This window comes from Toxotes jaculatrix, chromosome 5, assembly GCF_017976425.1.
Source record: "Toxotes jaculatrix isolate fToxJac2 chromosome 5, fToxJac2.pri, whole genome shotgun sequence".
In the NCBI taxonomy this organism is placed as follows: domain Eukaryota; kingdom Metazoa; phylum Chordata; class Actinopteri; family Toxotidae; genus Toxotes; species Toxotes jaculatrix.
The window spans coordinates 11262364-11289605 of NC_054398.1; the positions used below are offsets into that span (position 1 = coordinate 11262364).

A 27242-nucleotide genomic window follows, 5' to 3' on the forward strand; every position below is an offset into this window, starting at 1 on the left:
ATTTCTCACCTGCTGATTTAGATGTACTTAGAATGAAAGATGATGGTCAAATGAAGACATAATAATTCATTCCTTTATTCACCCATCATTAACTTTACAGAAAGTACAATACATTCTGATAAAATAAAGTGCATATGATCAAAATAATATAAAATTATAATTCATATTTAGAGACTTGAAATGCTTAAGAATCAAATGTGACTACTTTTGGTTGATTTACATTTGGCATTCACTTACAATTGAATGAGTAAATAACCATAAATCTTTTGACTCTGAATTAAAAAACAAAAAACAAAAAAGGAAAACCGTCTCCCTTAGCAGCTTAAAAATAAGGCCTCAAGATAGAGAAGTACTCTTTCCTGTTCTTCCATCCTGACCTTGCTGGCATTGCTTTTCTTCTTCTGTCCTATGTAGCCGTCTTGCAGCTAATGTTCCTTCTTCACTCCTCAAAAACGGGCATCAGATTTGACCTTGTGTCAGGTGTTTGTGTTGAGCTTTTCACCATAAACCCAGGGAGCAAGAGGATTCTTAAGTACTGCCTCTCAAAATTTGGCAGCTACATTCGTGTCTGTTTATCCTAAGCTTACTTTCTGGCTCTTTGCAGCAGGGCCTTGAATACATCAAGAATCTCTGGGTCCTCTCCGGCAGACAGCTCTGGAGTGTTCTTCTCCAGCCAATCAGAGGAGCTGATTTGATGCCTGAGAGTACCAATCAGAGAGTCTAGACTCTCTGCGGGCTTCGATGCTTGGCAGTCCAGCAACACAAACTCTTCAGTGGCCAATGAGCCTGTGTCAGGAACAGGGCTGGCCTTCTCCGTCAGCTGGTCTGATGACTTGCTCTGGGGTGATGATGTTGAATTAACAGCTGTGGCATTGTCTGAATCCGCACTGTCCTCTTTCACTGACTTTTTGCTCTCCTCACTGGCCTCTTTGATGGAGTGTGAATCTGGGCTGGCGCTTTTTTCTTCAGTTTCTTTCAAAGCCTCCCTGATTCGCTTCAGGCCTGAAATAACACAGGACATTACCAGAATAAGTCGGTGACTACTATCCAATCAATACCTAGTTTGAGACACAAAGCAGGAGATAAGCTGGAATAACACAAACCATTGACTAAGTAAATAAAATAACAGATATGATCTAATCAATGTCTTATTTAAGTCTGAAAATGTGAATTTGGGGAGAATAACAACACACTACTTGAAAACTTGAAAAATAGATATGAACTTTTTAACACATAATTTAAGACCCAGAGTAGCTGAACGGTTGAGTGGGCCTGAAAAGTTCAAAACATTAAGGGAACGGTGTGCAGTGTATATGTACTTGAAACTGACCAAGCTGAAGGTGGTGCTGTTTGTCGGCAAAGACGATGCGGAACCATCCGGGCGTGGAGCAGGAGAAAGCCTGACCACAGCTCAGCACCACCTTGTGTCTGAGGAGAGTCCTCCACAGAGACAACTCCTCCTCAAATGACGACTCTTTGAGGTACTACCGAAACAGAGAGACAGAAGTGACACATCAAGCCTGCGGGAATGCACACACAATGTTTTCAAGAAATTACCATGTGGACCATTAAATCAAAGAGAATTAAATGACTGTTGAGGATGAATGTTATCTGTATTTCAGTGGGCTGTGCACAAGTCAGAGCTGAAGTGACAGCCCCAACATGTTAATCTAACTTTGCTGTTGTCACCTTCCTGAGGTCAGCCCAGACATACAGCGCAGCAGGCCTGTCCAAGTAGGGGATGTCCATATTCCGCAGCTCTCCTGTCAGGTAGCAGTGAGCAGCTTTCAGCCTGCTTCTGTTCTCAGGCAGAAATTCCTCACTGATCCAATCTACAACATGAAAATATGAAGTGACAATAGGTGTGTGTAAATTAAATGTCACAAGTCTTTGTGCGGCATGATGTGCAGCAGAGCCCCATGCTGCTCTCCTGTCATATCAGATGAAGCCAAAAAAGGGGAATGATATCTCTCAGAAGCAGGGAAAGTGCGAGGAAGCACAAAAGCTTGCATCTGAAAAAATTTGAATTTATGATTTTAAACTTTAAACTTGAAATTGAATGCAAACTGCATGCTAGGACAGCTGATAGTATTAGTACGAATTTGTACTTGTATTTACCAAAAGGGGGCTGAGGAGTTTTTCCAGTTTCCAGGTAAACCTGACGTGATTACTACAGTGTGTTTGCAAACACACATGTGAAGCTTGGCTCCATACCTCTGTCCTGAAGCAGTTGTGCTATCTGGTGCTGCGTGGTTCCAGAGATACCGTGGAATGAGCCCAGCTGAGCCAAAGCCTCCACAAGGTCTCTATTCTCAGTATACAGAGTGCCCATTCTGACTCCTGCCATTGCAAAATCCTAGAAGGGCCAAGAAGAAGTAAATGAGAAAAAGCTGTGAAAGCAAACACCCACTGAAGAAAAGCAGAGATTTTACTTTACTGTCAGGGGGGATATAAAAAGTCTCACAGTCTCACACTCTCTTAGAGCACAGCACAGTATGTACCTTGCTCATCCCCCACATTACATGCGTCCTCTGTGGGTCAGGCAAACTGAAATAAGGGGACATTATTAGCAGTTGAGAGGCTGTCTTCAGACACAGTTGTGATGATTAAGGGTCTGATAAAGTACTCATGCAGAGGTTAGGTTCACACAGTACCGATCTACACTGAGGACACTGTGAAAGGTGACAGATTCATCAAAGACTGTCAGCATGTACACTTCATCGACAATGGCGTGGAGCTCGTTTCTGAAACAGGAAAAGGTGAAGAGAAAGATGATAAAAATACATACAGTGCTGCATTAATAAGCCTTGGTTTCATATTGTTAATGATTGTTTACAACAAAGAAAATCCAACATAGGTGTTAAATAAATCCTTCAACGTCCTGCGTCAGCGTAAAAGCACTGTGGTTTATGTTTACAACAGCCCAGTGCCTGCAAGGGTCTAAGCAAGGAATTACTCTGGCAAGATCATTTAAAAAACAACAGATGAGGCAGGAGACTCCTTGGTACATGGTTGCACTTAACAATATGCTGGTGGTTAAGAGAGGTGATAAAACTCCATCAAGAGTGCATGATATTCCACACACGGGACAGAGCTCTCAGCCGTAAAATGAAAGAGTTCACACTAGGAACTGTACACAGTGGCTTGGCAGTGCATTTAAAGGAGCCACATGACTACAGACCGGAGGGATTACAGTGTTAGTCCACAGCGTGAGATAGCAGTAGGGCAAACATACCTTTTGGCAAACTCCAAAAAGGCAATCATCTCCTTCGGGGTGTAGATCTCAGCCAGAGGATTGTGGGGGTTCATCAGTATAACGGCTCGGATCATTAAGCCCTACAAGAGACAGCGTGTCTCTGAGTAAATATAAAATTATACACTACCACAGTCTTTATCACAGTCTTTAAAGATAAAGCTGCTAAACAAATCTCTGAGGAATAAAAAATAGGAGCATCCAAGTTCTTTATTCAAACTCTCTGCCCGAGCATTTTGAAGTGGTTTGGTTTGGCTTTCTTTAAATGGCCATTGAGGGCTGAAGAAAATGTGCATTCATAATTTACCTCTTGTATTGCCCTTTTCAGACCTTCTTCTAGTTTCCCTACAGTGAGGTGGAAGGGTTGACTGTCTTTGCCATCAACCTACAAATAAGAAGTAACAAGAAGAAAATACATCAGCTTGCAATAAACTCTACTGTGTAAGGTAACATTAAGCACTTAAAGCTGAACGCAAAGTCCACTAAATATGCATACAATCAGTAAGAAACATACATACTGAACAAACATTTCAAACACGTAATTACTGCTGGTAAATCAGGTTCTGTTTTCCTACCTCACAGTCCAGAGGAACATGGAAGAGTTTAACATCACTATACAAGTGCAGATCCTCAGTGATAACGCCGTAGAAAGGAGTAGGAATGAGAATGGCATCTACAACATGAAAAAACTCGATGACCACATGACATCTAAACACAAACACATTTTATGTCTTTACAAATTATAAATCGCTTACACTGTGACGTACCATGTATGTTCAACTGATGTATACAGGACCGATCCTTAACGACCCACATAAGCTACTATTTAGGTCATTGTCATTGTTAATTTGGATGCAAATTCACCAATTAGTACAAATTGGTACTCTAATTTTGCCAGGCGTATTAACATAAATGAATGGTTTAGCAATATTATGATCCAAGTTGGTAGAAAATAAATGAGCATCAGCTGTTTTTCAGACTTATAATTATTCTATTAAGGCTGTTATTAAACAAAACAAATATACCATATACTCTAAAATTAGGCCTTGTTTGTGGTGCAGTGGTACTAAAGAATAAGCTATTCTTGTAGCTGCTTAAATAATTTTGAAGAAGTGGTTTGTTTAATTATGTTACAACTTCCCCATTCTCTATTATACACTACATATTGATCATTGTTAATACAAAAAAGGTAATAAACAAAAGAAACTTGGCCAGATGTCCTATTATGATTGTATACACATTTATACTCATGCAAAATAGATAAGGGTGTATTGTATGTGGATGTCGATGCATTTGTGTACTTACCTTTAGGGTCACAAATTACTGCAGCAATACACGAGAAGAGGGAACCACAGCCATTCATCACCACAACCTGAAGAAACACAAAAGACCTAATTACGCCGCAGAAGGAGGCCTGATAAATATCCTACAAATTCATACGTCTACCAAAGCAGCCATTCATTACATCTGCAAATTAAGTTGGTCACCCTTAAAATGCTGTGTTAGTTCAACTGTGGCGTTTGGCATCTTTATAATCATCAGTTAAGTTAATCGAATAAATTAACTGAATCCACTGCCATCATTTTTGAGAATGAATGGCCATAATCCAGAATGTCCTCTGTAGCAGAAATATAAAAAAAGAAAAAAAACTTATTTGTCAGTAATTATATAATTTGCTGGACATCTGTATTAATCATAGGAAGGGAACCTTTTTTTTACACACATCTCAGAAATCCAAATTGACTAATTACAGAGGCACCAAAAAAGACTTTATATTTGTCTGTGGTGGAAACTGTATTTAAAAGTAGCAACAGTGCAATTTAACATTTCTATTAGAAGTTAAAGCCTTGCAGTTTTACTTGTGTAAAGCAAATAATTATTACAAATATCATGTAATTTTGAGTCAGAAATGCAACCAGTTGTCCTGGAGAATAGTTCCTTTCAGGCTTTTAAAAGATTAATGCATTAATAATATGTAGAATTGTGATGCAGAAGAGTTTAAACTCTTAGGGATTCATTATATTTTCAACCTTTTGTACAGTACATGCAAAATCTCAATATGCAAAGTTCCTAATATCTACAGTCAAAACACATAATATATATATACAGTGGGGTCTGTATACATTGGACAAAAGTACAATACTCCCCACTGACAAACTGTAAAGAAAGAATAGATATTGTAGACTTACAAACTGTAACTACTATGAAGTGAAAGAACCTTAAAACTGTACATAATGTAGGAGTAATTTTATACCTCTGCTATATATATGCTTTCCACAAACCCTTTTAGGTGTTTATATATTTAAAACTTTAGCAGTAGTGTGACACATACTGTGTCACACAACTTATGTTAGGCGCCAGCACTAAAAGCAATAATCTTCACTCACATTGTTGGCTTCGAGTGGGCTTGGAGAACAGCAGTAGTGAGTCAGGAACTTTGCAACCGCCTCTCTCAGGCTGAAAGAGAGGAGGATGGAAAGGTTTCGTTTTTACCTTGAAAAGTTTTCACTATGAGCCACATCACAAATGTGCTTCCCACAAAAATATAGATCGACTTTCATCCCTTACAATGTGTGTCCCCTCCAGTCTGAATACTGCAACAAGGATGGGTCAATATGGAGCATGTCAGGCTTGGTCAGCTGTAGAAGAATCATACATGAAATTCATTTGTGAGTGTCGGGAGAAGAGAAGGATGTGGAAAGAAAAACTTAAAATAATGTAGAGTGACAAACACACATTACGCTCTTCAGCACTGTATTGTTACAAGAATCTCACCATACTCCTTATCTCACCCGTTTGTGAAGAAGATCATAGCATAGTTTGTTCTCACTGGTTCCCATGTTGATTATACCCTGGAAGTGAAAAGAAGATCTTGTAAATCACTGCTATGGTGTCATTTGTGACAAATCAGAGCTATTCAACAGCTGTAAGTGCTGTTAACTACGTGGGACAAACGTACATCAGGGTTGTCTGTGTCATGGTGTTTGTTCATCCCATACTGGGCAAAGCCTTCCTGGAGAATGCCTTGATGCTGTCGGATGCTGTTACCGCGATTAGACAGGTACACACTACGCCCGGGACTTTCTGCACATCTCAGCGTCTGCAAAACATTCTGAGACACTTTACAGGCTTTGACAGAAGTGGATGGTATTGATGATGTTGTTGTCTCCTGAGTGGAAACAGCCTGTGTCGTGGGAGCTTCTGAAGGCGGCTGAGATATAGATGAGGAGACAGAGGGGGCAGCTGTGGTCATCAGTGAAGCTGGCAGATGAGCTTGGGGTGAGACAGGAGGGTCGGTGGGCGTCGTCGAAATGTTTGGAGCATTCTGTCTGACAGCAACCAGCGCCCCAGTGAGCATGCTGAACAAGCGGAGCTCGTGCTGGCGCTCCTGTTCCGCCCTCCTTTCCTCCCGCTGTTCCCTGCGCTCCTCTGCCTGCAACTCTCTCTCCAAACGTGCCTCCTCCAGGCAGAGGAGGCGCTCCTCTGCTGACTGCTGCCAGTTCAGGAAGCTGGACAGGGCTTTATCCAGGCTCTCCTGACTGCCACATCTAGCGCCTCCTTGCCTCCATGATGTTTTCCCACCCCGGCGACGCTTCCTCTGTCTCACAGAATTTTGAGGATGAGAACCCTCCTTATTGGGTTGCTCAGATGTGTCCAGTTGCACAGGATCACCAACAGCCTGGGTGGCAGCTGTGGCAGAGGTGGCAATGTTCAGGTCACTGAAACCTGGGGATATGGAAAACAGAAATTTCATCTACTTATCACTTTATAATCTTATGTTTATCATTGTAATAGTGATAATCAGTATGTGGATTGACAACCTGAAGGTGAGATTCTTGCATTTGTTGAGCTCTCTCCTCGACCCAGTGTGTCCTCTGGCCCCAGCAGAGATTGCCCGTCAGTTTCCTGGTCATCTCCAGACCCATAGTACATCTCAGGGGGAGCAACACCCGTGTTTAACATGCTCTCCTCAACATCTTCACATTTTATATCCAGTGGATCTCCCGTTTTTGGCGGCTGGCCAAACAAAAACCCACCTGTGGAAGCAGGACCAAAAGAGCCAGCTGGAACTCCCTGCAGATATGCATCGGGTCCACCACTCGGGCTCTGAAACACCTGTTGAGCTATGACAGCTCCCCCCAAGGAGGAGTAGGTAATGGCCGGCCGGTTCGCCAGCACTCTGTCCATCACATCATAAAACTTCCAAGACCTCATTTTGTGGTTGTCCTTGATGCGGCGGTACTCCAGCTTCATCTTCTTGATCTTCTCCCTGCACTGGTCACCTGTGCGATAAATGCCCTTTTCACGCAAAATGTGGGCTATGCGGTCAAACACACGCTGGTTGCGCAGCGAGCTCTCCAGTTCAATCTGGACCGACTCATCGGACCACAGCTGGAGCAGCTCCACTATCTCCGGGTCGGTCCAGTTGCTGCCCCGCTCATGCCTCCTGCCGCGGAAGTCCATCCTCTAAGTTATAGGAGATATTCTGCAACACAGGAACGGGGGACAACATGAGAAATGAGCAGCCTGTCTCCGTCACCCCAACTTCAGGGACACCGAGAAACACTGGGGCTTTAAATGTATTCTTCGTGTCCATAGTTCATGACATAAGAAAATATTTATGCACGTTATTTTACCCTTTCGTGTTCTCTCGCCGTAAACCAAAAGTGCAGCTCTTCGGAAACAGATTGTTGTGGAACTGTCACTCACATGAGACATCCACGTAAGTCGACTCATGTCACGGCTGGTTAACCCGGTTTGGAGTGGTTTGGAATGGCAAAGCGTTGTCCAGCCTGTGCTAAAATATATAATTCATTCTTAACAGCAAATTAGTCATAACTTGGCGAAATGGGGAAAATACGCGCACAAAAATATCTACATCCGGGTTGACGGCACATGCGTGCTGTCCTTATTCCGGGATAACTTTGGTCCGTGTTAACGGGGGAGCTGCTGAAAGCGAGCTGGATTTCTCTTATACCAGGCTGTAAACGGGGCAGACACAACCATGCGAGTCAGACTGGGAGCTTTGTGTTATGGCCCCCTCTACCGTACGGTGTGCTGCTTCGTCCACGTGTGTAACTTTAAGAGATGTCCAGAAGATGGCGGTCACACACAGCTGTATCAACGGGTACAAATCAGTTCTCTGGAAAACAAGGATGTGTGTTTTGTATACAGGCGCGGCCCGGAATTCCTTTATAACGATAAAATAGCCGTGGCAGCAGCTGATAAGAACACAAACAACCACTAATTTCCACTAAATTAATAATTAAATTAGAAAAAATTAAAATGTTTTTATACCATAAGGGAAGTATTGATTGTGGTTTATTCATTAAAGGTCATAATCTCGTATTAATATCAAGGGGGGAGTTGTAGGTTTCAGCAGTGAGGATCACTTCCGCGTTCAAAAAGCTGCAGTTCCTCGGCTGCCGCTGGGGGCTGGCTCCAGAAGTGAGCAATTCTCCATTGAGCATGTTAAAACAGCCAACTTTACAGCCTAGTTTCCACCTCCGTGAACACCGTTTTAGTGTTATTTAGGCTTAATAAATTGGGCCGTGGTTACGTTGAGTGACAGCCCGTAGACAGGCACTGACAGTTAGCTCGTTGCTAAAGCATCGGCTGGGCTAGGCGGCTACATCCAGAGGCCTCCGGCTACCTCCAACGGTTGACAGGGGAGGCAGTGTCCGTGTTTGTTTGCCAATGTTTGGATAGGTTTTTGTGACAGTATGGCTTGTTGTAGTGTAGACTCTACTAACCGACCGTCGAAGGAGTCTGTGTTGCAGTTTTTTCGGTAAGTAAATTTCTCACTATTTTACCTGGATGTTTGCACTAATTAGCATGTATTAGCGTATTTTGCCGCTGGTTTATGACTTAATTGCCGATTTATGGTCGCTGCTGATACAGATAGAGGACCGGAGCGGATAATGTTAGGAATGCTGCTGCGGTGTGTTCCGTGCTCTCAAAGTCCGTTTATTGCGGGAATACTAGGCTACAATTTTATTTCGTCTCATTTTTCTGTTTAAAAAGTCAGACATTGCATGGACAGAGCAGCTCCGTCAGTAAGAGGTGGTGTGCTGCTGTAACTGTAAGTGGATAGTGGGTGGAGGCAGCGGTGAAAACCGGTAAATATTAAATATTAAACATTTTAATATATTATCATCATTTTTATTGCTATCATTAATAATAATGACAACTCCACCAAACCCTGCAGCTCCACCTAAAACCTCTCTATCTGAAACAGTCATGTTTAAAACACAGCAGGCAACATTATGATCTCTGTTGTATGCTGTGTGTCGCGGTTACACGGGGTCGAGCTAGTCGGGTCGGACTTGGGGACTGTGGTGGATGTAGCTGCCGCTTAGCTTGTTAGCCTAGCTGATTGGCTTTAGGCTAGCTCTGTTGCTCCGAACTAAGTGCCGGCCACTTATTGTCCGGCTGACCCGTAGAGTAACCACCTCTTCGCCAAATATGGAAAGTACGCTCCCACTAAAATCCAAGATGGCGCAGCTCAAATGCCCATGGTTTGGTCACAAAACCGACTCCCCGAAACCAAAGGGTGACGTCACGGGTGCCAAGTCCATGTCTTATACGGTCTATGATTAATATGCACTATTTTCTGTTACACATCATGAATTTATAATTTGATATTGTTCCACAAATTAATTTATTTCACCTACTAAAGAATGCAAACTATTTTTGAAGAAGCAAATAAACGTGACCTTAGGTGAGTTTTTAATTGATTTGTGTCGGCTTAAACACGACGACCCGCCCCACCGGACCATTCGACGACTTCGGTGATACAAATCAAGCACACGCGACAGTCCAGTCTTCTCCGAACGTGACGTATTTCCTGGAGAAAAGGGGTTTGTGGCAGTTTGTTGTCATCTCTATCCAGGAGTGAGCCGTTATATTGTGTTGGCACGTTTTCCCTCATCCTCTCCCTTTTCTTTCCGTGTACTTTAAGTGTTTGAATTAATGCCAGCACACTCCATGCCGCAAAACAAGGCACGTGAAATAGCCGAAACATTCAGAAGAAACCGTTAAAGAAAGACCTGGGTGCGACGGTTGAAGTTATCTGGCAAAAAAAAATATTACCATGGTGGTGGTGGTGGCCGCGGCAAGTTGGTGGCGGACGACAAGCAAGACGGGATAGTTGAATTCAGCACTTTTGGATGAGGATGGGTGTGTGCGGAGAGCGTTGTTACCATTACAATTCTTCCTCCTATTCACCGTCAGGTTAGATGTAAAGTTGACAGTCGAGCCGCAGGAGAAAGGGGAGTCTCCGTCCGGAGGGGAGAAGAGGAGGATGAGGAGGCATCGCGTCTCGGTCCTTGTTGGCATCTGATTAAGCGAAGGTACGACTGACAAATGGTAGATTCTTTCAGTTGTTGTAAAAGCCACGAGTTAGACGTGCTCAAAAGCAGGGAGGGGAGCGGAGTGGCAGAGTGGGTGGGAACAATGGGAGTATTTGCGGAAAGCATGAAAGCTCTTTTAGCATAAAGTCTCTGCCAGCGCTGCCGGCTGCTCTCACCAGTCTTCCCCAGTCAGGTGAATCCTTCCCCAGTCTGGATGACAGGCTTTCTTATTCAAGCACCGGTAGACCTTTTTATTTTTATTCATGTATTTACTTGTTTGAGGAGGCATGGCTTAGCCCCGATAACTGACCAGCTTGGATCCGCAGCGCTTCCTCTCTGAAGTTTATTGTTGGTAAGATAACGGCATGCTTGCTGTAACTGTTGTATTGCCAGTGTTGTTTTCTGCAGCGTGTCTCATTTGACTCTGTAAATTCAGATTAATGTCTTGCTTTCCTCCCTCCCCTCTGTCTCTCTCTCTTTCTTTCTCTTTCTGCGCACATACTCTTTAACATTTTCTGTTTCTTATTTATTCACTCTGAAGCTTTAATAGGCTAAACCCCTCATCTCATCAAGTACTTTTATCTGTGCAAGGTGGGAATTGCTGTAATATATTTCAGTTAATTCTGCTTCTCAGACAGGGTAGAAATTGTTTAGTCCAAGCTACACGCTATTCCTCTTTTCACTGGCGTCAGATATATGTGCCTATTTTAAGAAAAGCGGTGAGTGCTCTGTTTGAACCGCCAAGCTGAAAAACTCAACTTTAAGTGATCGAACTTATCCTGTCTTGACCTCTGGATGCTGTTGTTATTTTATACCTCTAGTGTAACTCCCACCGGGATCTCAACAAGAGATGAAGGCAAGGTCATCAGCAATTTGGGCACACAGCATGGCTCCAAGCTTCCTGCACAATCGGATTACACTACCTCACCACATTAAAGATTATCCTATAAAACTAATCTTTTGGTGCCTCTCTTTGTTTGGCCCAAATCTTGCCCAGGCCAGTAAGGAGATGAGCGATATTGAAAGGGTTGGTTCTGTGTTATGTTTGTGCAGCCAGAGGAAGTTGGACTCAGTGCTTCACATACAAGCTTTGCCCTGGACAAACACCTTTCCAGCTCTGCTGATTCGTCACCAGCACTGGGCTTAATAGTGCTGGTAATTCTTCAGCTGTGGCCTCTTAAGAGCACACATTTTATAAGAAGCATAAAACAGGAATGCAGTGGAGGAGAAAGAAGCAGGAAGACAAACTTGTCAACAGTATAACTCATCTATAAACTAGGGCAGAGAGTGTTGTAGATGAGGGGAAGTTTGGCACAGGGAGCAATGCCAAGATTCAGATGGCTGTTAAAAATTGGGTTGGATCTCACCGTGGGACATTACTTACAGAATTGATTCTTTCTCCTGGTCACATTGCTGCTGCCCTTGACAACATTTTATCAAGCTTTTCCATCTCTGTAGCTCGTAGACAGTGCGAGCTAAGATGGATCATGCTTTAGTGGTACTCAGTCATGGCATTCTCTCGCTAACTTCGCCGTGTGCCTCAGACGGTGGCCATACAGCTCACTTCCAGCCGCGCACCGCTGTCCTGACTGAACACAACATGCCTGTGCAACGCCTCTGGTTTTCCAATCACACTCTAACTTGGAGCAATTTTCCCTCTCAGGAGAGGATGCTTGGCTGTCAGCGGTACTTCACAAATGCTGCAGCTCTCTCCTGTGCCTTGGTTTTCTGTGAGAGGGCAGCCCAGAGCACATGGTGGGTGTTGATTTGGCTGGTGGGCAGCCTGAAATAGAGCTGGAGGGCTGCATATGGTCTGTCTCAGCTTCGTGTGCTTGTCATTACCAATGGAAATCGCCTTTTCATCCCCATGAATATTAGATTTGTTTTTCTGTAAAATTACATTCTTCACATCTTTCCTGAGTGATATTCATGTATAGGTTAACTAAATGCACCTGTTGTTGACAGATGCATTACGTTTACACTGTTGGATGTGTTAATGTAACCGAAGACTGCTTCTGCTGCTGTTCGCTAAGCATTTGCTCTGGAGCAGCTGGGGGTCAAGTGTTTTCCAAATCACACACATTATCCAGATGGGTAGGAAAATCAAATTGGCAACGTTATGGTCTCAAGCCCAGTTCTGTAATTCCAAGTCCTCTCTAATATTACTGCACTTTACAAGAGGTAGGTCTAGGCCCGGGCTAAATCAGATATCAGAAAGTATTTGATTCATTGCCTTGATATTGATAATGTGGTTACACTATCAGTATCAGTAGTGGAAATGTGGGCAAAGCAGATAGAGGTATTCATTAATTATTTCACTCAGCTACAGCCGACTGATACTGGATTTTTGAAGCCAATACCAATATGGATATTTGAGACTGGTAAAAGAAATAATGAAATCCTGGCTGATTTTAGTTTTGTTGTTTTTTTTATGTGAACTCTTTGGCAGGGATCCCTCACATCTGCTTGTTTAGAGTTGTGACAAAGATGTTTTACAGTTGAACCTCAGCTTAATTTTCAGAGATGGCAATACCCAGTTATAAAAGCCGTGAAGGTAGCGAACAGTAATTCTTCCTTCAAAATAGCATTATAAAATTATAAATAACCATAAATGAAAACATGAATGCAACCTACAGAAAATGAATATTAATTAAGGAAAATAACGCTCACCAGTTCTTGCAGAGGAATGTACTGTGTTAACTGCAGTTTTCTTTTGATCACTTAGCAACATATACTAGAACTGCCACTGACATTAATCTGTCGGTGATAAGCCAGTATTGGCCAGTAATATACCTCCCACTGCTGTGTCTGAGGGGCTGTAGCTGTAGGTTTCAGATCAGCTTTTACCATTGTAACATATGACTGCAATACAGCCAGTGAGATGAGCAAAAGACAACATACTGGTGCAGTCTTAATATCACTATATTGATATTAGTGTGTCAGAATTCCCCCCAGATCCTGCTCGGCCTTCCTTGCATAATAATCATTTTGCAGCTCATAACAGTTCTTAAAAGCTAGTGTTCCTCAAAGTTGCACGTATTTAGAACAGCATAGAGGCTGTTGCCCAAGGGCTTAATGATGATATCAGGACAATAATGAATGCACAGTGTTGATGTGCAGCTTATCCATCTACCCCTCTCCTCATTGTAGTTAAGTAGCGAGGGGGCGTCAAAGGACAGGAATCACTCTGTGGTTAGTTTGTACAACACAGTCTTCTTGTGTTGGCCACTGAGCAGCTCCACTGAAGCGGTGGAGGCTGAGGTGCGTTCCTTAAGGGTACCTTAGCCGTCATTGCTGAGGGAGAGGAGAGGATTGCTCATTATAAATTTTCTATACAGAACAACTTCTAAGCTAAGTGTTTTAATAGGAGCAACGTGTTGTTGTTGCTGCTGCAGCTGTTCTGTTCCATGGGTGAGAAAGTGTTAATTTCTTGCCGTCCTTATCGCCGTGAGTTGCTGAACTACATTTGGAGGTCTGTCAACGGCTTGAAACAGAAAATGCTGAATTAATAAATTCTAAGCTGCTGTGCTATTTCACCGTACCACAGGTCACTTATCCACCCCTGCATTTCCACTGGTTGTCTCACACAAATGTGCTACTAATCTCAAAAGAGGTTATGCAACTGATTTTCTATTTTCATTGTAGTTTAGTTCCTAAAGTTCTCCTGAGGTTTGAAGGTTGAAGTTTCATCTCAGTTTTAGGCCTTTGATGTATAATGTAAGAGTAAGCAGCCTCTTGTTAACTTCTCTCCCGGCTGTGTTTTGCGAGAAGGTGTTTTGGGCGTTGTGTTATTATGTGCTTGTTATTTTTCCGCAATGCTGTATGGGCAGACGGATATCCCCACCTCTTCTTCCATCTATTCCTCCCTCTCTCAGTGACAGCAGACCCCCTGCTCCTGTTTTTGCAACTCCAGCATAGCATCTAATGAGCTCAGAAGAATTGCTCCATGGGAAGAGTGACAGCCCCTGGTCATGTTTCCACCACCTCTCCTGCTGTGCTCAAATCACACCCACTCCTAAATGTATCTGTGAAAGCACAGATGTATTCAGTGAGCTTCTTCTCTTTGAATAGTTTGGATACGCCATACTCCCCGGAAGCAGGGGACAGTTGTTTGGATGAATGAAAGGCAAGGGCATCCTCTTTGTTGGTTAAAAAGTTCTGAAATGTATCTCTGTTTTGGAAAATGGATTTTAGGGAGAACCAAACAAACAACCTTACCTGCAAACCAATTGCCTTGTTACTCTGCCCACCGCCAATAGGCATTCTTTCCATTAGAGTTAGTAAGGTTTTTTTCCCCAAGTCCTCAAAAAAGGGGCAGTTATTTGACAGGACCCATATTCACTGTGGAAAATCAATATTGGTGCTCTCACTAAAATTGGAACCTCTTAAAAGGAATTTTTTTCTGAGATGTTTAATCTGGTCCAAGCTGAAGCGATTGTGACAAACCTCAGCAGTATTTCCCAAAAGTATATAAAGGCTAAGATGTTTTTAAGTCCTTTTCTAAGTCTATAGGCTAAGATTAACTTTAGATATACTGTGCTTGGACAGTAACATGTCATCATATCCCCAAACTGTTTACAAGTGTGACTGGACTGTCTATGCTATTGTGTGCCTTTTTTTTCCCACTGTTTTAAATTGTCACTTGGTGCCATCTATGTTACCAGACTGCTTCTAGACACTTCCTCCTACTGCCAAAATAATCACCACTTAATTGGAATGCATTGTGAAAGTACATTCTTTTTTTCTTTCTCCTTTAATGCCTGCGAAGAGTCTAAGCACACTCAGCCACAGTCAGTGGAACAGTCTGCTCTACTGCAGGTTTCTCCTTACCTTGCAGAAGTCCCATTGTTTTTCAGAAATCCGTTAACAAGACTGAAAGTCTAAAGCCCCATAGCATCCCCCTAAAGCCTGCAATCTTCATTACACTCCACAATTTGAAACTGTTTGACAGACTGAACATCACACTGATGATTTTGCTATCCCCAGAGCCTTAAGGGAATGTGGATAAATGTTCATTTATCTCGAGGGTAGCTGTAGAGGAAAGACCACAAGGGTTTATCTCCTTTGGAGCATAACACTGCTGAGCAAAGATCACGACAATCTGCTTACTAGATCATGAGATGTGAGCACGGTTGACAGTATGATGTGAGGTTGGAGGAAGGGAAAATATCACAGAGTGCTCAAAATAAAGGGGATCGTCCTTTAGGGACCATGAATGTGCTCAGTAATTTTCACTGCAGTCGGTCTATTGGGACGCATATATCCAGGCCAGTCTTTGGTTTGGTGGTGGTGGCATTGGAAAGGGCAGACGGTAGGACCATTAATATCATTTTTACTTCTGAAGTTTACAATTTGACCTTAGAGGAAAGCTCATCTTGAACTGGCAACTAGATTTTGATATTTCACATACACAGGGTACAGATTTTGGCCTGACGGTTGTAGTAGATAAAATATGCTGGAGGTTCACCAAATCCCTATTGAATTGAGCAACTATGGGAGGGTTTGGATGTGTTGGACCATTCATCAGTTAGAGTCTTTGCCAAGGCACATTGATTGTAGGAGCTCTTGATGGCCCGGCACCTTATTGAGGCACTTTTTTTTCCCCTTTGTCACCATCTGTGGATAGTAGTTGTCAAGATATCTGCTCTGGACTCAAGTGTTGGACAGACAGATGGGATGACTGACTGAGAAGAAAAAAAAAATACTAACTAGAACATCCTGCTATGGCAATGAGATTAACAACCAGTCCATGTGCTCAGCTGTTCAACCCCCACCCACCCACCCAACCGCCCCTTCTGTACCTGTTAAGAGGGTTTATATTGGAAATTAAATTTCTTTGAATTTTTAAACCTCCTAGAAAAACCAGCAAAATGTCATAAGTGAGAACCACAGACTTAAATTTGTTCAATTCACAATGGCTTAGAGTAAGTCCCTGCAGTAGCTCCTATTTCTTTTCACATCAGTTATTGGTGTGTCAGGGATTGACTCATTGAATGGCATCACGATGCCATGTTGGTGGGATCAGCATTGGGACTGGACAGGCATTCAGACCTGCATCACCTCCCTCCCTCATCATCTCTCTTAGGATGAACTGATATACTTAGCAGATTCCCACACCTTATCATCGTTCTTCTCACTCAGTCAGTTAACTTACCACAAAGCTTTTCTTTTTCTGTGTGACTTACAGTCTCCTTTCCTATGACTCAAAGAGCTCCAAATCAAAGGCCCACAGAATGTCCCAGTCTAGAAATCTTTTTCATTTGAAAATCTGCTCAAATAATGGTTCTTTTTTATCACGCTTGTTATTTTACTATTCAATTAAAGTATGTTCAGTAGTACTTTTTCATACCTAATAAGTAGCTGGTTGAATTTTAAATTGGGGAACATGCTAAAATTAAAAGCAGCGTTTGAGTGAGAGTGTAAAGTGCCCTCTCTCTCATCCCTCAGACGCCTTGCCTTTCTAGTTGCCACAACTAGCTGTGTACTGGTTTTCTTGGAGCTCATCCTGTATTGCAGCAACGTGTCTAGCGTATATCATTATCATACATTACCATTTCAGGTCTGCAAAAGATGAGGGAGGATTGAAAAATAATTTTGTTTTTTGGCAGAGACCTTGTCTGTTTTGACCTAATATTTATGCTTTGCACATTTATTAAGATGTGTGTTTTTTTTTCCCTCTGAGTTTGACTGTGGACAGTGAGCTAAGTATGGTGCATGATAAGGTCTGTGGGTGTGTTGTTTATTTTTGCTGCAATTTTGGGTTTGTTTTCTGAATGATATCAGCAGTAGGTAATTCCGGCCCAAGAGTGACCCAGTTAAGAAGGCCATGTTTGTGTTTATAGCTGGCTCTGTCCTCTCATCTCCAGGCCACTGTTCTACTTTGCTGCTGTAAGGTAGAGCAGCCCCGCTCTGCCTGGGAAGCAGTGATAGACGAACGGATAGACTGCCCTGTGAAGTGTTCTCCTTTTAATGGATGCCAGGGTGGCCCTGCTGCACTTATGGACAGCCCTTGTCCTCCTGACAGCTGAACTGAAGTGGATGGACACTGCAGAGGTCTACACCAACGCCTGGGCTGTCCAGATCAATGGAGGGCCAGAGGAGGCTGACCGCATCGCCAGGGAACACGGTTTCATCAACCTTGGCAATGTAAGTTCTCCATATGGTATATACTGAATTTTGGGTGTTGGCATGTGCATCTCTAATGTTTAATAACCATCTATATCACTTTATGAGACACTGTATCTATACACAGCTCTGGCTTGTAGGTGATCATCAGTGTTACAAAGTTGTTGTACATCAAAGGCAAGCATCAGAGAGCCTGACATGGCACCCCCAGGCCATCCTGTTTCTGAGACGGATTGCGAAAGTATGGCCTCCCCCATTTCTTAAAGCTTAAGTGGGGCATGCACGAGTTCCTAACACACTGGCAGACAGTTGTGTTTAGAGAGTAGTGTTAGAAATAGGCAGGAATAATAAGGTTGTTATTTTAGGGTCTAAAGAAACGTTGTTATATTTAATTATGATGTAGGTAGTTAAATTTTATTGCTGGCACTTCAGCTTCTGTTTTTGCGATTACCGAGTCATTTTAATTAATTGATCTGTTGTGTCGCACAGTTTGCAGATAGGGCAAAAAAAAAACAATTGTCAGAGGAGTTGGAAGAATGGAGGTGGAGGTTGGTGGGGGAGTAGGACTGACTTATTGTTCTTTCAGTGGTGTGTTAGGTCTCTTGAATATCAAAACGCTTCCAAGACTAAGCTTTTCCATATTTGTGCTCAGCAGTTGACAGTGAGTAGCTATTTGGTCCCCTCTTCCCCTGTTGCTCCACTTGAGACTTAACTTCATTTGCATGCGTCTTTGTGGAGCTGCCTGAGTGCTACACACGCCAGTGAACAGCCTTCTGGATTACTTCTTAGGAATGTGCGTAGGAAGTTCTGCATATTCCCATACCACTTCTCCCCACCTCAAATAAAGAGGATTTTCTGAAGGAGAGGTTTGCAAAATTAATTCGGGCTTATCTTTGCTTTCTTTATTTTGTCAAAGATAGAGTTTTGTCTGGAGTGCGTAGCCAGATGTTTTTTGTCTCCCTGTTATCGTGCTGCCACATGGGCTTAAGACAATCTGCACAAGATTGGATGTGTGTCATTATTAAATGCTCTTTGTCGTCCACCCCGTTATATTAAATTGTATCCGTGTGACTTAGCATTGGGCTCATCTAAGGAGCTTACATTGTGCTTGAATCTGGAGTTCATTTAGTATTGATCTGGATATCTGCAGTTGTTCCAGCCGTCTAAAACCATTGTTCTGTGGACTGAAAGAAAGCTTACATTAGGTATAATGGCCTCTAACAGAGTTATACTCTTAATTGCTTCTGTGAATTCTAGATAAAGAATCAATCTTTAGGTTTAGTGAATTGAGTAAAATGAGATGTTCAATATTCTGCTCACAAAACACACATACATATTCTAGACAATCACTCGGGGACGCAGTGCTATGGAGCAAAAAAAGTATCTCTTCCTCCAAACGAGGCAATTCTTTTTTCTCTCTTAGTCCCCCTTATGTGATCACTTTTATTGCTTTCTTTCTTCTGTTTATTTCTCCTTCCCTCATTTCACCCAACCACAAAGACATCTCCAGCCTGTACTCTGCCTATTAAACCACTAGATTAACGGAGAGATGTATAGCTTTATTTTTCCCTTCTGTTAATTAGTGATTGCGGCAGAGCTGGAAGCAGGCACAGGAAAGAGTCCTCTTAAGACGGCTGTCTGTTACTGAATCTCTGTTGCCATATGGCAGCTTGTCATTTTAGTGCATGTGACATTAAGCTGCTCAGGTCCCGGAGTGTGAAGGAGCTGTGTGGCCCCTTTTGACAAAGTGGGCCCTAAAAACAATCCCCTCACCTAACTCCAGTCAAACAACAGTTTCTTTCTGTGGTTCTGGGTTGCATGACACCATAGCTCACAAGATGTCTGTCTCCTTTACAATTTTTTTTTCTTTTTTTTAACCAAAGAAATACTATAGTGGAGCATGTTTTTGCAGTTTTGATGTGAGAGGCAGATATTCCAACAGTGGATATAGATGGCTGCAAGTTTAGAGAGGGTGAAGATGGATATTAAAAGGAGAGTGGGAAAGAGAGTGGAAAGAATTCAGATAATTGACACTTTCCCATTGGAAAAATAAGAAAAGAGAAGAGAGACATATTAATAGCAGGATGTCTGTGAAGACATGTGGAAGACGCTGGAGAAAAAAAAAGAAAAAGCTAATGGAGTGGATGGTATTAAGGACTGAAAAGCATGAATGTCGGATGACTGGAAGGGTGAAATGTTGTATTATCCACTGTGTGGAATCAGATTTTATGGGAGTACATCTTCAGTCATTGTTTGACGGAGGCACCCAAATAAGTTTTTATTTTAGTCTGTAGTCCCTGAGTGGGTGCTATAAGAGAGGGATGAGCTACAGGCTATGTGCAGTGTCTGTCCTCTGACAGTACAATGGTGGGTTATGTGAAGATTTGGGTTAGGCAAGGCTTTGTAGGGCACTTGAAGAGAACAAGGAGGCTGATGTATAATCAGGAGGTAATGGGATTTTTATCACTAATGTGATTATAGGATCATCACATAACTGATTATTTGTTCACTGCAGTGCTCAGAGATGGCTTATTGTCTTGGTGCATCTTTATGCATTTGCAGATTCACTCATTACGTTTCAGCTTAATTTTCCTTGAGTGCGTGAGAAGCGAAGTATGCATGCTTGTGTGTGTGTGCATGTGTACAGCGCCGGGGTTTTAAGTGTAAATGTCATCAAGACTTCCTAGTGTGCGTCGGCATTTTACAAGCTGACACTGAGCGTTGTTGTATCTGTTTCTCTGTAGTGTGTTTAATAGCATTTTGAGTCTGTGTGGGAGTTCCAGACCAGGGTTTAGAGCTAAATGTCATGTTGTGTTCTTGGTGAGCCGAGTCAGAATCATTGTTTTTATGGGGATGGGCAGGCTCGGTGGGCGTTGACAGACTGAATCGCCCCGCTCTCTGGAGTAGACGTCTAATGCCAGAGCCCCTCTCTTTGTTGTCTCTTTGTCTTTCTATCTTTCTCTCTCTGCATCTCTCCATCTGGGTCTCTTGGTGTCTTTCTATTTATAGGTAATTTACTCAAAACATGTGGCTAGAGTGTAAGCTGAAATAAACAACTTGCAGGTTTTGTTATCCATTGTTATTGTTATTGTTATTCCCCACCGCCAGTCATGGCCCCTCTTCAGATACGACGGGAAAACACATAACTGTGTCTTGTGTTTCAGAGGTAGCAGGTCATTTCAGGGCAGTGAGAAAAGGTTTGATTGCAGTCACCTGGTGTCATCTGATTGTATTATAATATTCCATCAAAATCCAATATTCCTGCTTCAATTTACAGACCACTGTTTTCCAATTTCATACCACCATAGCCCCAAATACATACAAACACATACCTGCTCTAGGTGGAATGCAATGTGCTCTGAGGCTTTTGTCCATTACTCTGCATGATACCCTGCCAACTGCGTGATGCACCAGCCCACCGGCCAGTTCTCTCTCGCTCGCTTTCTGTCTTTCTCCATTCAATTCGAGTCAAATGAGCTGGATTGGCATGAAATGCAACGAAGTAAATACATGAAATACATCTCACTCTCACTCTTTCTCTCCCCCTGGTCCACTGCTCTGGTGGCTGTGTGAGATGGCTACACACACACACACACACACACACACACCAGGACTGAGCCCACGTTTTACTGTTTAAGAAATGACAGCGATGCTTTTAAGAATGTACAGGGGCAGTTTGCTCTGTGGGTGAGCGGAGTTTGATTATTTTAAATTTGAATGTGATCTGTACAGCGAGCTCTGTCAGATAGGCTGATTATATCAGACAGTGTCAATGCTTTTATCTTGCTTTCATTTGCCTTGAGTGCAATTGGGATGCTTGTGTGTGTGTGTGTTCATTTGTTTGGCTAGCTGATGTTTTTGTCCTCATTTTAAGGTAATAGTTTATTAAAAGGAACATCAAATGTTTATTTCTCTCTCTCTTTGATTCCCTGTCTCAGTCTCTGTCTGTTGTTTTCTCTCCAGTGCATACCTGTTCTGAGATGTTCATATCCCCACACTTCAACACTCTACTTTCACTCATAAACCCACACTACACTGTTCTGCAGCATACAGTCAGGCAGTGCCTGTACCTGCAGTATTTGCTGTCTTCTGTTTCCCTCAGGAGTTTGAAGGGAAAATAAGGAGTGCCTCTCTGAATAAAAGCTGTGTTTGCCGTTGGCACTAACGAACCTCAGTAGAACACATCTACGGAGGTGCTAATATATTATAATGGTACCAAGAGATTATCATGAGAAAGAGTACAATTCTCCCTTTTTTTCTTTTTTTTCTGCTCTATCAGATCTGTCATTTTCTTCTTTTTTTTTTTAGATCATGTAGAGCTGACAAGTCTCACATTGTCTGATCCTCACTGTAAACAAGCATTCATATTCAAATTTAAGTTAAGGTAGAAGAAGATTAGTGGTAATTCACATAATTAAAGCTTGGTTTGATGTCATCTACAATAATACACTCATATATAGTGTAAGACAAATGTTTTAGAGTGGATTAATAGCAACCTAGCCTTACAGCACTTACACAGGACATATTCCTATACAGTATAACACTTCACTTTATGTATGCATAAATGTATTTCTGTATTGTGGAGGTGCTCTCTCTGTTTAAGTGGAGCTAAAAATGCATTCAGTATCACACTTAGTGTTTTTGCACTTTCAGCTTGTTTGGTTATACTATTAGTGTGTTCATCGTTATTAATTCAAAATATTAATATTCATATGGATTGATTGACAAACATTACCCTAATTTATTTCTGCTTTCGCTGCACCATTTCCACCCCAGCATCATTAAGCTGCATGAAATGAGTTTCCAAAGCCCCACAAATTTCAAGAGTGCCTCAGCTCCCCCATTTCAGTCATAAAAGTCAACTTTCTTATCTCCTTTTTTCTTGCTCTCTTTCCCTTGTCCCTCATTGTTTTTCCCAGTCCAACTGACTGAGATCTTTCTGCTGTGTGAAAGGTAGCTTCAACTATACATCATATGCACACACCAGCATCCATAACGCTTGGACTAATTGCTGTAGAAAGTTCATAAGATTGTGTTGTCAAAAAAAAGTAGTGACTAATTGAAACATTTTAATGTGGATCAGTCATTTCTTACCAATCTATTCAATAGATACCAATCAGTACAAGTGAATGTGAAGCACATACTACTTGAAATGTTTTTGATTTCGAATGGTCAATTTGGTCAGAACCTGTATTTTGTAATTTCAGTTAGAGTGTTAAAAGAACAGCTTGGCTACGGAGCCCTTGATAAATCAGTGTTTGAGAAATGCATGAATGTAGATATCTGATTCTGAGATGATCTGAAGTTCTCTTCACTGTAGTAGCTTGATTACTTTTCCATCCAGATGTTGGTTGCTCACTCTGAAGTCTTTTCAAGGACTTTAAAGTAGTAGATTTGAAAGACTGACCAGAGGTTATATATATGTACACAGAATGAGTAGGGTAATTTATAAAAAATATATATGTGGCAAGTTTCTTTTATGGCACAAAAATGTGTTATATGTTGCTTAAATTCATTTTCCTTGTGACTAAGGAATGTAAATAAAGAATTGTTTATTGAAATAATATGCATTTATCGCCCCCCCCCAACCACCTTGTATATAAATATTAACATGGAAATAATACTTTTCTGGAAGAGGTTGGTTCCAAATTTATTGACATTATTCATCTTTTACATTTTGTTTTGTAAATGTTAACAAGCATGCTGACATCACAAGTCTTGTTTCTGTACTTCGTAGTTGCATGCTCTTTTCTCATTGTGTGTGTCTGCGTATACGTGTGTGTGTTTGTTTTTCTGATGGTTAGTTATCTTAGGGTTTGGTGCAACCTTCTGCTCCTGCTCACTGCCTCACAGCCATTCTCTAAAGCCCTTGTGACTGTCTGCCCACTGGCACACCGATCTACAGCCTGTTCTGGCATTAGGTTGCCATGGAGAAAATTGCCATCATATTATTTCCAGCAGATTGACTCCAGTGTTAGAGGCGGGGGGGTCATTTTTTTCTTGGCACCACAGTACTATGCGTCGTTCTACATCTTAAGGCTACTTGGCATTTAAAAAAGTAGTCCACTTGCTTCTGTGTGCTTAATTATGAAATTTAAATGAGACAGTGAATGCTTGTCCTCCTGTGTTTACTTATACCTTTCTCTCTTGAATATGTTGTCATCAGTAAAAGCTTCTATTATATAAAATCTTCTAACAATTTGGACATAGCTTTAGCCCTATTCTCTTGTTACAGGTATTTGATTTATCTTAAACTTGCATTATTCTCTTGCTACCATATTATTCTATCAAACCCACTGGGATTCTTTGCTTTGCAAGCTTTTTTTTCCCTTTGTGGCTCTTTGCCATTTTTACCTCTTATCCTCTTTAATCTCTCCCTTTCTTAAAACATCCAATATTTGCAGTTTGTTTGCAGGTCTGGTCTCCAGTCAGTCTCCTCTTCTTCTTCTTCTTCTTCTTCTTCTTCTTCTTCTTTTTCTTTCCTTTGTGCTTTCTCTTCCCCTCTTGCAGTTGTCCTCTTCTCCCTTTCTTCATCCTCCAGCTTCCACTTTATTTCAGTGTTTACTGATCTGAGGGAAGTGCACCTCCTCATCCCAGAGCTGTCTCTCATTTAAATGCACCACTTCATTACATGGAGCCTGCAGCCACAGACCTTTTAGCTGTTTCCAAAAATGTCTCCTAGAAATAGGTTGGTACTGTGCCAGAGATCTGCAGAAATCAGTACTCAAAAGGTACTCAAAACTATGTTTTATAACTAAAGAATCTTTGACCTATAAAACTCTGACTCTAGTTATGCCTGGTAACAAGTTTGTGGCCAGGTTTGGAACTGGAAGAGAAGGAAGGTTAGAAAGAGCATTGTTGGTTTAGTGGAAATGATGGCTGGGTAACTTTTAAGACCAGACAGTACAGATCAGTAAAGGCTATCAGACTGCTCTCTGTACCTTTGAGATATGGAACCAGCCATGCATGTGCATTGTCGGCCTTCATTCAAATCTCTTTTCTTCAGGGAGACCTTTTTAAAAAAAAAAAAAAAAACCTCTCACATTCATAATCTGCTCATTATTGACTTAGGAGGCTTCTGAGTAAATTGAACTTTCTTTTTGCAAGGCATTGAATTTTATTCACAAGGAAAAAATGTAGGAACAATATAATTCAGCCTCAGATTCAGCCACAATACCCACCGCTGTTTCTTGTTCGTGTTCTTTTTCGGTTACAATATCTCACTCCTACAGCTGACCAAGTTAGAGATGTTTGTGTGTTTGCTGTTTGCATGCATTTCTGTCAAAACAATTGTAAAAACAACTGAACATCAAATAAGCGTCCAGCAACAACTGATCCGCTCTCTCTGGTATCATACTGTGCTGTGAGTTCTTTCATTACCAGGAGACAGGTTTGAGGCTACAGCAGTACAGCTCCAGCAGTTCCAGGAACCTCATTTTTTTGGCATCTGTTTGAGCATTAAACATTATGTGATCAAACACTCCTTTTTACCAGACTGGTACATTTAATTATATTCTGTCAATGCGATGATGTGATACTACCCATTCTAGTATTATTTTTCACATTGCAATTGATCAGTGTTTCTAATGTGAATAACAGGATATTTTTTCATGGTCTTGGGAGTCATGCATAAGGATCCTGCATGTCGAGCTGCCGAAGAGCTCTTTCTGTTTCTCATTTTACATCGAAGAATATCTCGTCCTGTCTATGGTGTCTTCACTGCATTTCTGTTATTCACCTCGGTGAAAGTAATGCTAATGTGATGCAATTCAACAAAGAGACCCCGATATCAAGTAGCAATTTATAATGCTTATTACCCTGGTGTTATGTTGAGACCGTGTCAGAGTGATGTTGACCTGTATGGTAATTCTGCTGGTTTTAGTTCTTGTTGATGGTTTGAACAGGTACAGTTAGACAGGATTAGCTTTACAGGTAAGGTTAGACAGGATTAGCTTTACAGATTGTCTCCTCAAAACTCATCACACTGTTGAGTCAACATAAAATGACCATTTTTAGATTCAAAAAAGGGTAGCACTTGTTGAGGAGCTGTTTAATTTCATTAGATAGAATAGGTTAATGGGATATTATTTCTGGCTCTTGTTTGTCCTTGGTGGTTCTCTTTAGTGAATGTTCCTGAAGGGTTTTTTGCAGTGGAGAAGAGCTGTACACACAGTATGTGAGGAAATACAATATCCAACATATGTGTGTGCAGGTCTTGTGTTTGGTATGATTCATGCAAACCCATGGCTGTTACACACTTGTACTCAGAGCAAATACTGTGAAAAATTGTGAGGATGGTAGCCTGAACGTGCAGCTCTCAGGTGCAAAGAAAGACAAAACAGACCAGTTTAAAAGTAGGCTGCATGACATGCAGTCAGATATGTTTTTCTGCAGTGGTTCAGGCTTGTAAAGCCGTCACGTCAGACTGTCTGCAGACATTTACAATATCACTGTGAGACGCTTTAGAGAAGCACTACCTCTGAAATGGTCTGTAGGTGTGTAATGATTCATTCATTGCACCAGTGCATCAATTATAAATGATGCCAATTCAATGCATCGATCTGCTAAAAGAAATAATCAAATTACTCTGGCTTCAACAACAATCAATATGAAACACTCTGAAGAGCAATAATCAAATTGAAATGAAACTGCTCGCTCCTTTGCCAGGATTGAAAAGCGAAAACTGGCACGATCACCGCTGTTGCCATTACTGCTGCCACTATTTCTGCCGCTGTCAGAGATATAAATGTTAAGACTACTAGTGCTAATGTCACTACTTCTACAGCTACTGCTGCCACTGTCACAACAGCTACAAGTAATATTACCGTCTGCTTCACTTAGGTAATCCTAAGTAAAACATGTCTTTAATGTGTAAAACTGTTAAATACTTATTTTTTGAGCAGTAAAAAAGAAACTTTTTGGTTCATTGTTTACTGAATCAACTGAATCACATCAAGACAGAAAAATAATGATAATCCCTCTTGAGATGAAATGCCAAGTTGATTAATTAAATGAAAATTTCTGTCAAGCCAGGGATTGACACGCCTATTGTACTAAGTATTTTTTAACACGTTTGGAAAAAGCTTCTCTTTCATTGCAGCTCTACTGTAGAGCTTGGGAGCTCATCCCTTATCCTGCCCACAGGTAAGAAAAAAAAAAAAAAAAAGCTCTGCACAGACCTTGAGTCAGCCTTGGGCTCTCTCCACATGGGGAGTAACCTCCAAGCATTCTGCATACCAACTGCAAGACTGTTTAAGCAATGCAGGCAAAGAGGAGCTATCACATCCATTGCACCACACTCACTCGCTGTTCACGTTCTTCCAGTTTAACTCATGCCTACGCTGCGATTGAGTCACTGTTGAGCCATATTTTTTCCCCCTCACTGTTAACATGTACAATCAGATAACATTTCCCCTCCTTTTCTTTTCTTGTGTGATCATTCCAATCCCAGCCTCGAGAAAATATTATTAGAAATGCAATATGTGTGGGTATCAAGAAGGTTATAAATGAAA

General features: G+C 41.7%; 2 protein-coding genes across 7 annotated transcripts in view; one reads left to right on the forward strand and one right to left on the reverse strand.

Annotated features, from left to right (window-relative positions):
- Positions 1 to 53: 53 nt before the first annotated feature.
- On the reverse strand, positions 54 to 26358 carry accs (1-aminocyclopropane-1-carboxylate synthase homolog (Arabidopsis)(non-functional)). 3 transcript variants are annotated; one of them, XM_041037964.1, is made up of 18 exons: positions 26348 to 26358; positions 25222 to 25225; positions 7964 to 8224; positions 7075 to 7739; positions 6213 to 6979; positions 6046 to 6105; positions 5822 to 5892; positions 5641 to 5710; positions 4559 to 4625; positions 3829 to 3926; positions 3561 to 3638; positions 3236 to 3336; positions 2655 to 2744; positions 2502 to 2547; positions 2215 to 2356; positions 1690 to 1832; positions 1331 to 1484; positions 54 to 1002 (listed from the first exon to the last, which is right to left on the reverse strand). In XM_041037964.1, exons 4-18 carry the CDS (start codon positions 7715 to 7717, stop codon positions 584 to 586), a joined length of 2949 nt encoding a protein of 982 aa, XP_040893898.1. In that variant the 5' UTR covers positions 7718 to 7739; positions 7964 to 8224; positions 25222 to 25225; positions 26348 to 26358; the 3' UTR covers positions 54 to 583. The 3 variants fall into 3 exon arrangements, with proteins under 3 accessions (XP_040893898.1, XP_040893897.1, XP_040893899.1); XM_041037963.1 differs by having other exon boundaries at positions 7891 to 8224; XM_041037965.1 differs by lacking the exons at positions 7964 to 8224; positions 25222 to 25225; positions 26348 to 26358 and adding an exon at positions 10346 to 10425.
- The window catches only part of furinb (furin (paired basic amino acid cleaving enzyme) b), a 70255-nt gene continuing 53476 nt past the window's right edge, over positions 10464 to 27242 (forward strand). Inside the window, exons 1-2 of one of the 4 annotated variants that reach the window (XM_041037966.1) lie at positions 10464 to 10605; positions 17472 to 17751. In XM_041037966.1, coding sequence (XP_040893900.1) covers positions 17575 to 17751 — 177 coding nt within the window. In that variant the 5' untranslated portion in view covers positions 10464 to 10605; positions 17472 to 17574. Of the gene's footprint in view, positions 10606 to 10891; positions 10958 to 12289; positions 12361 to 17471; positions 17752 to 27242 lie in introns of those variants that run through there. The other 3 variants (XM_041037969.1, XM_041037967.1, XM_041037968.1) reach the window with 3 other exon arrangements.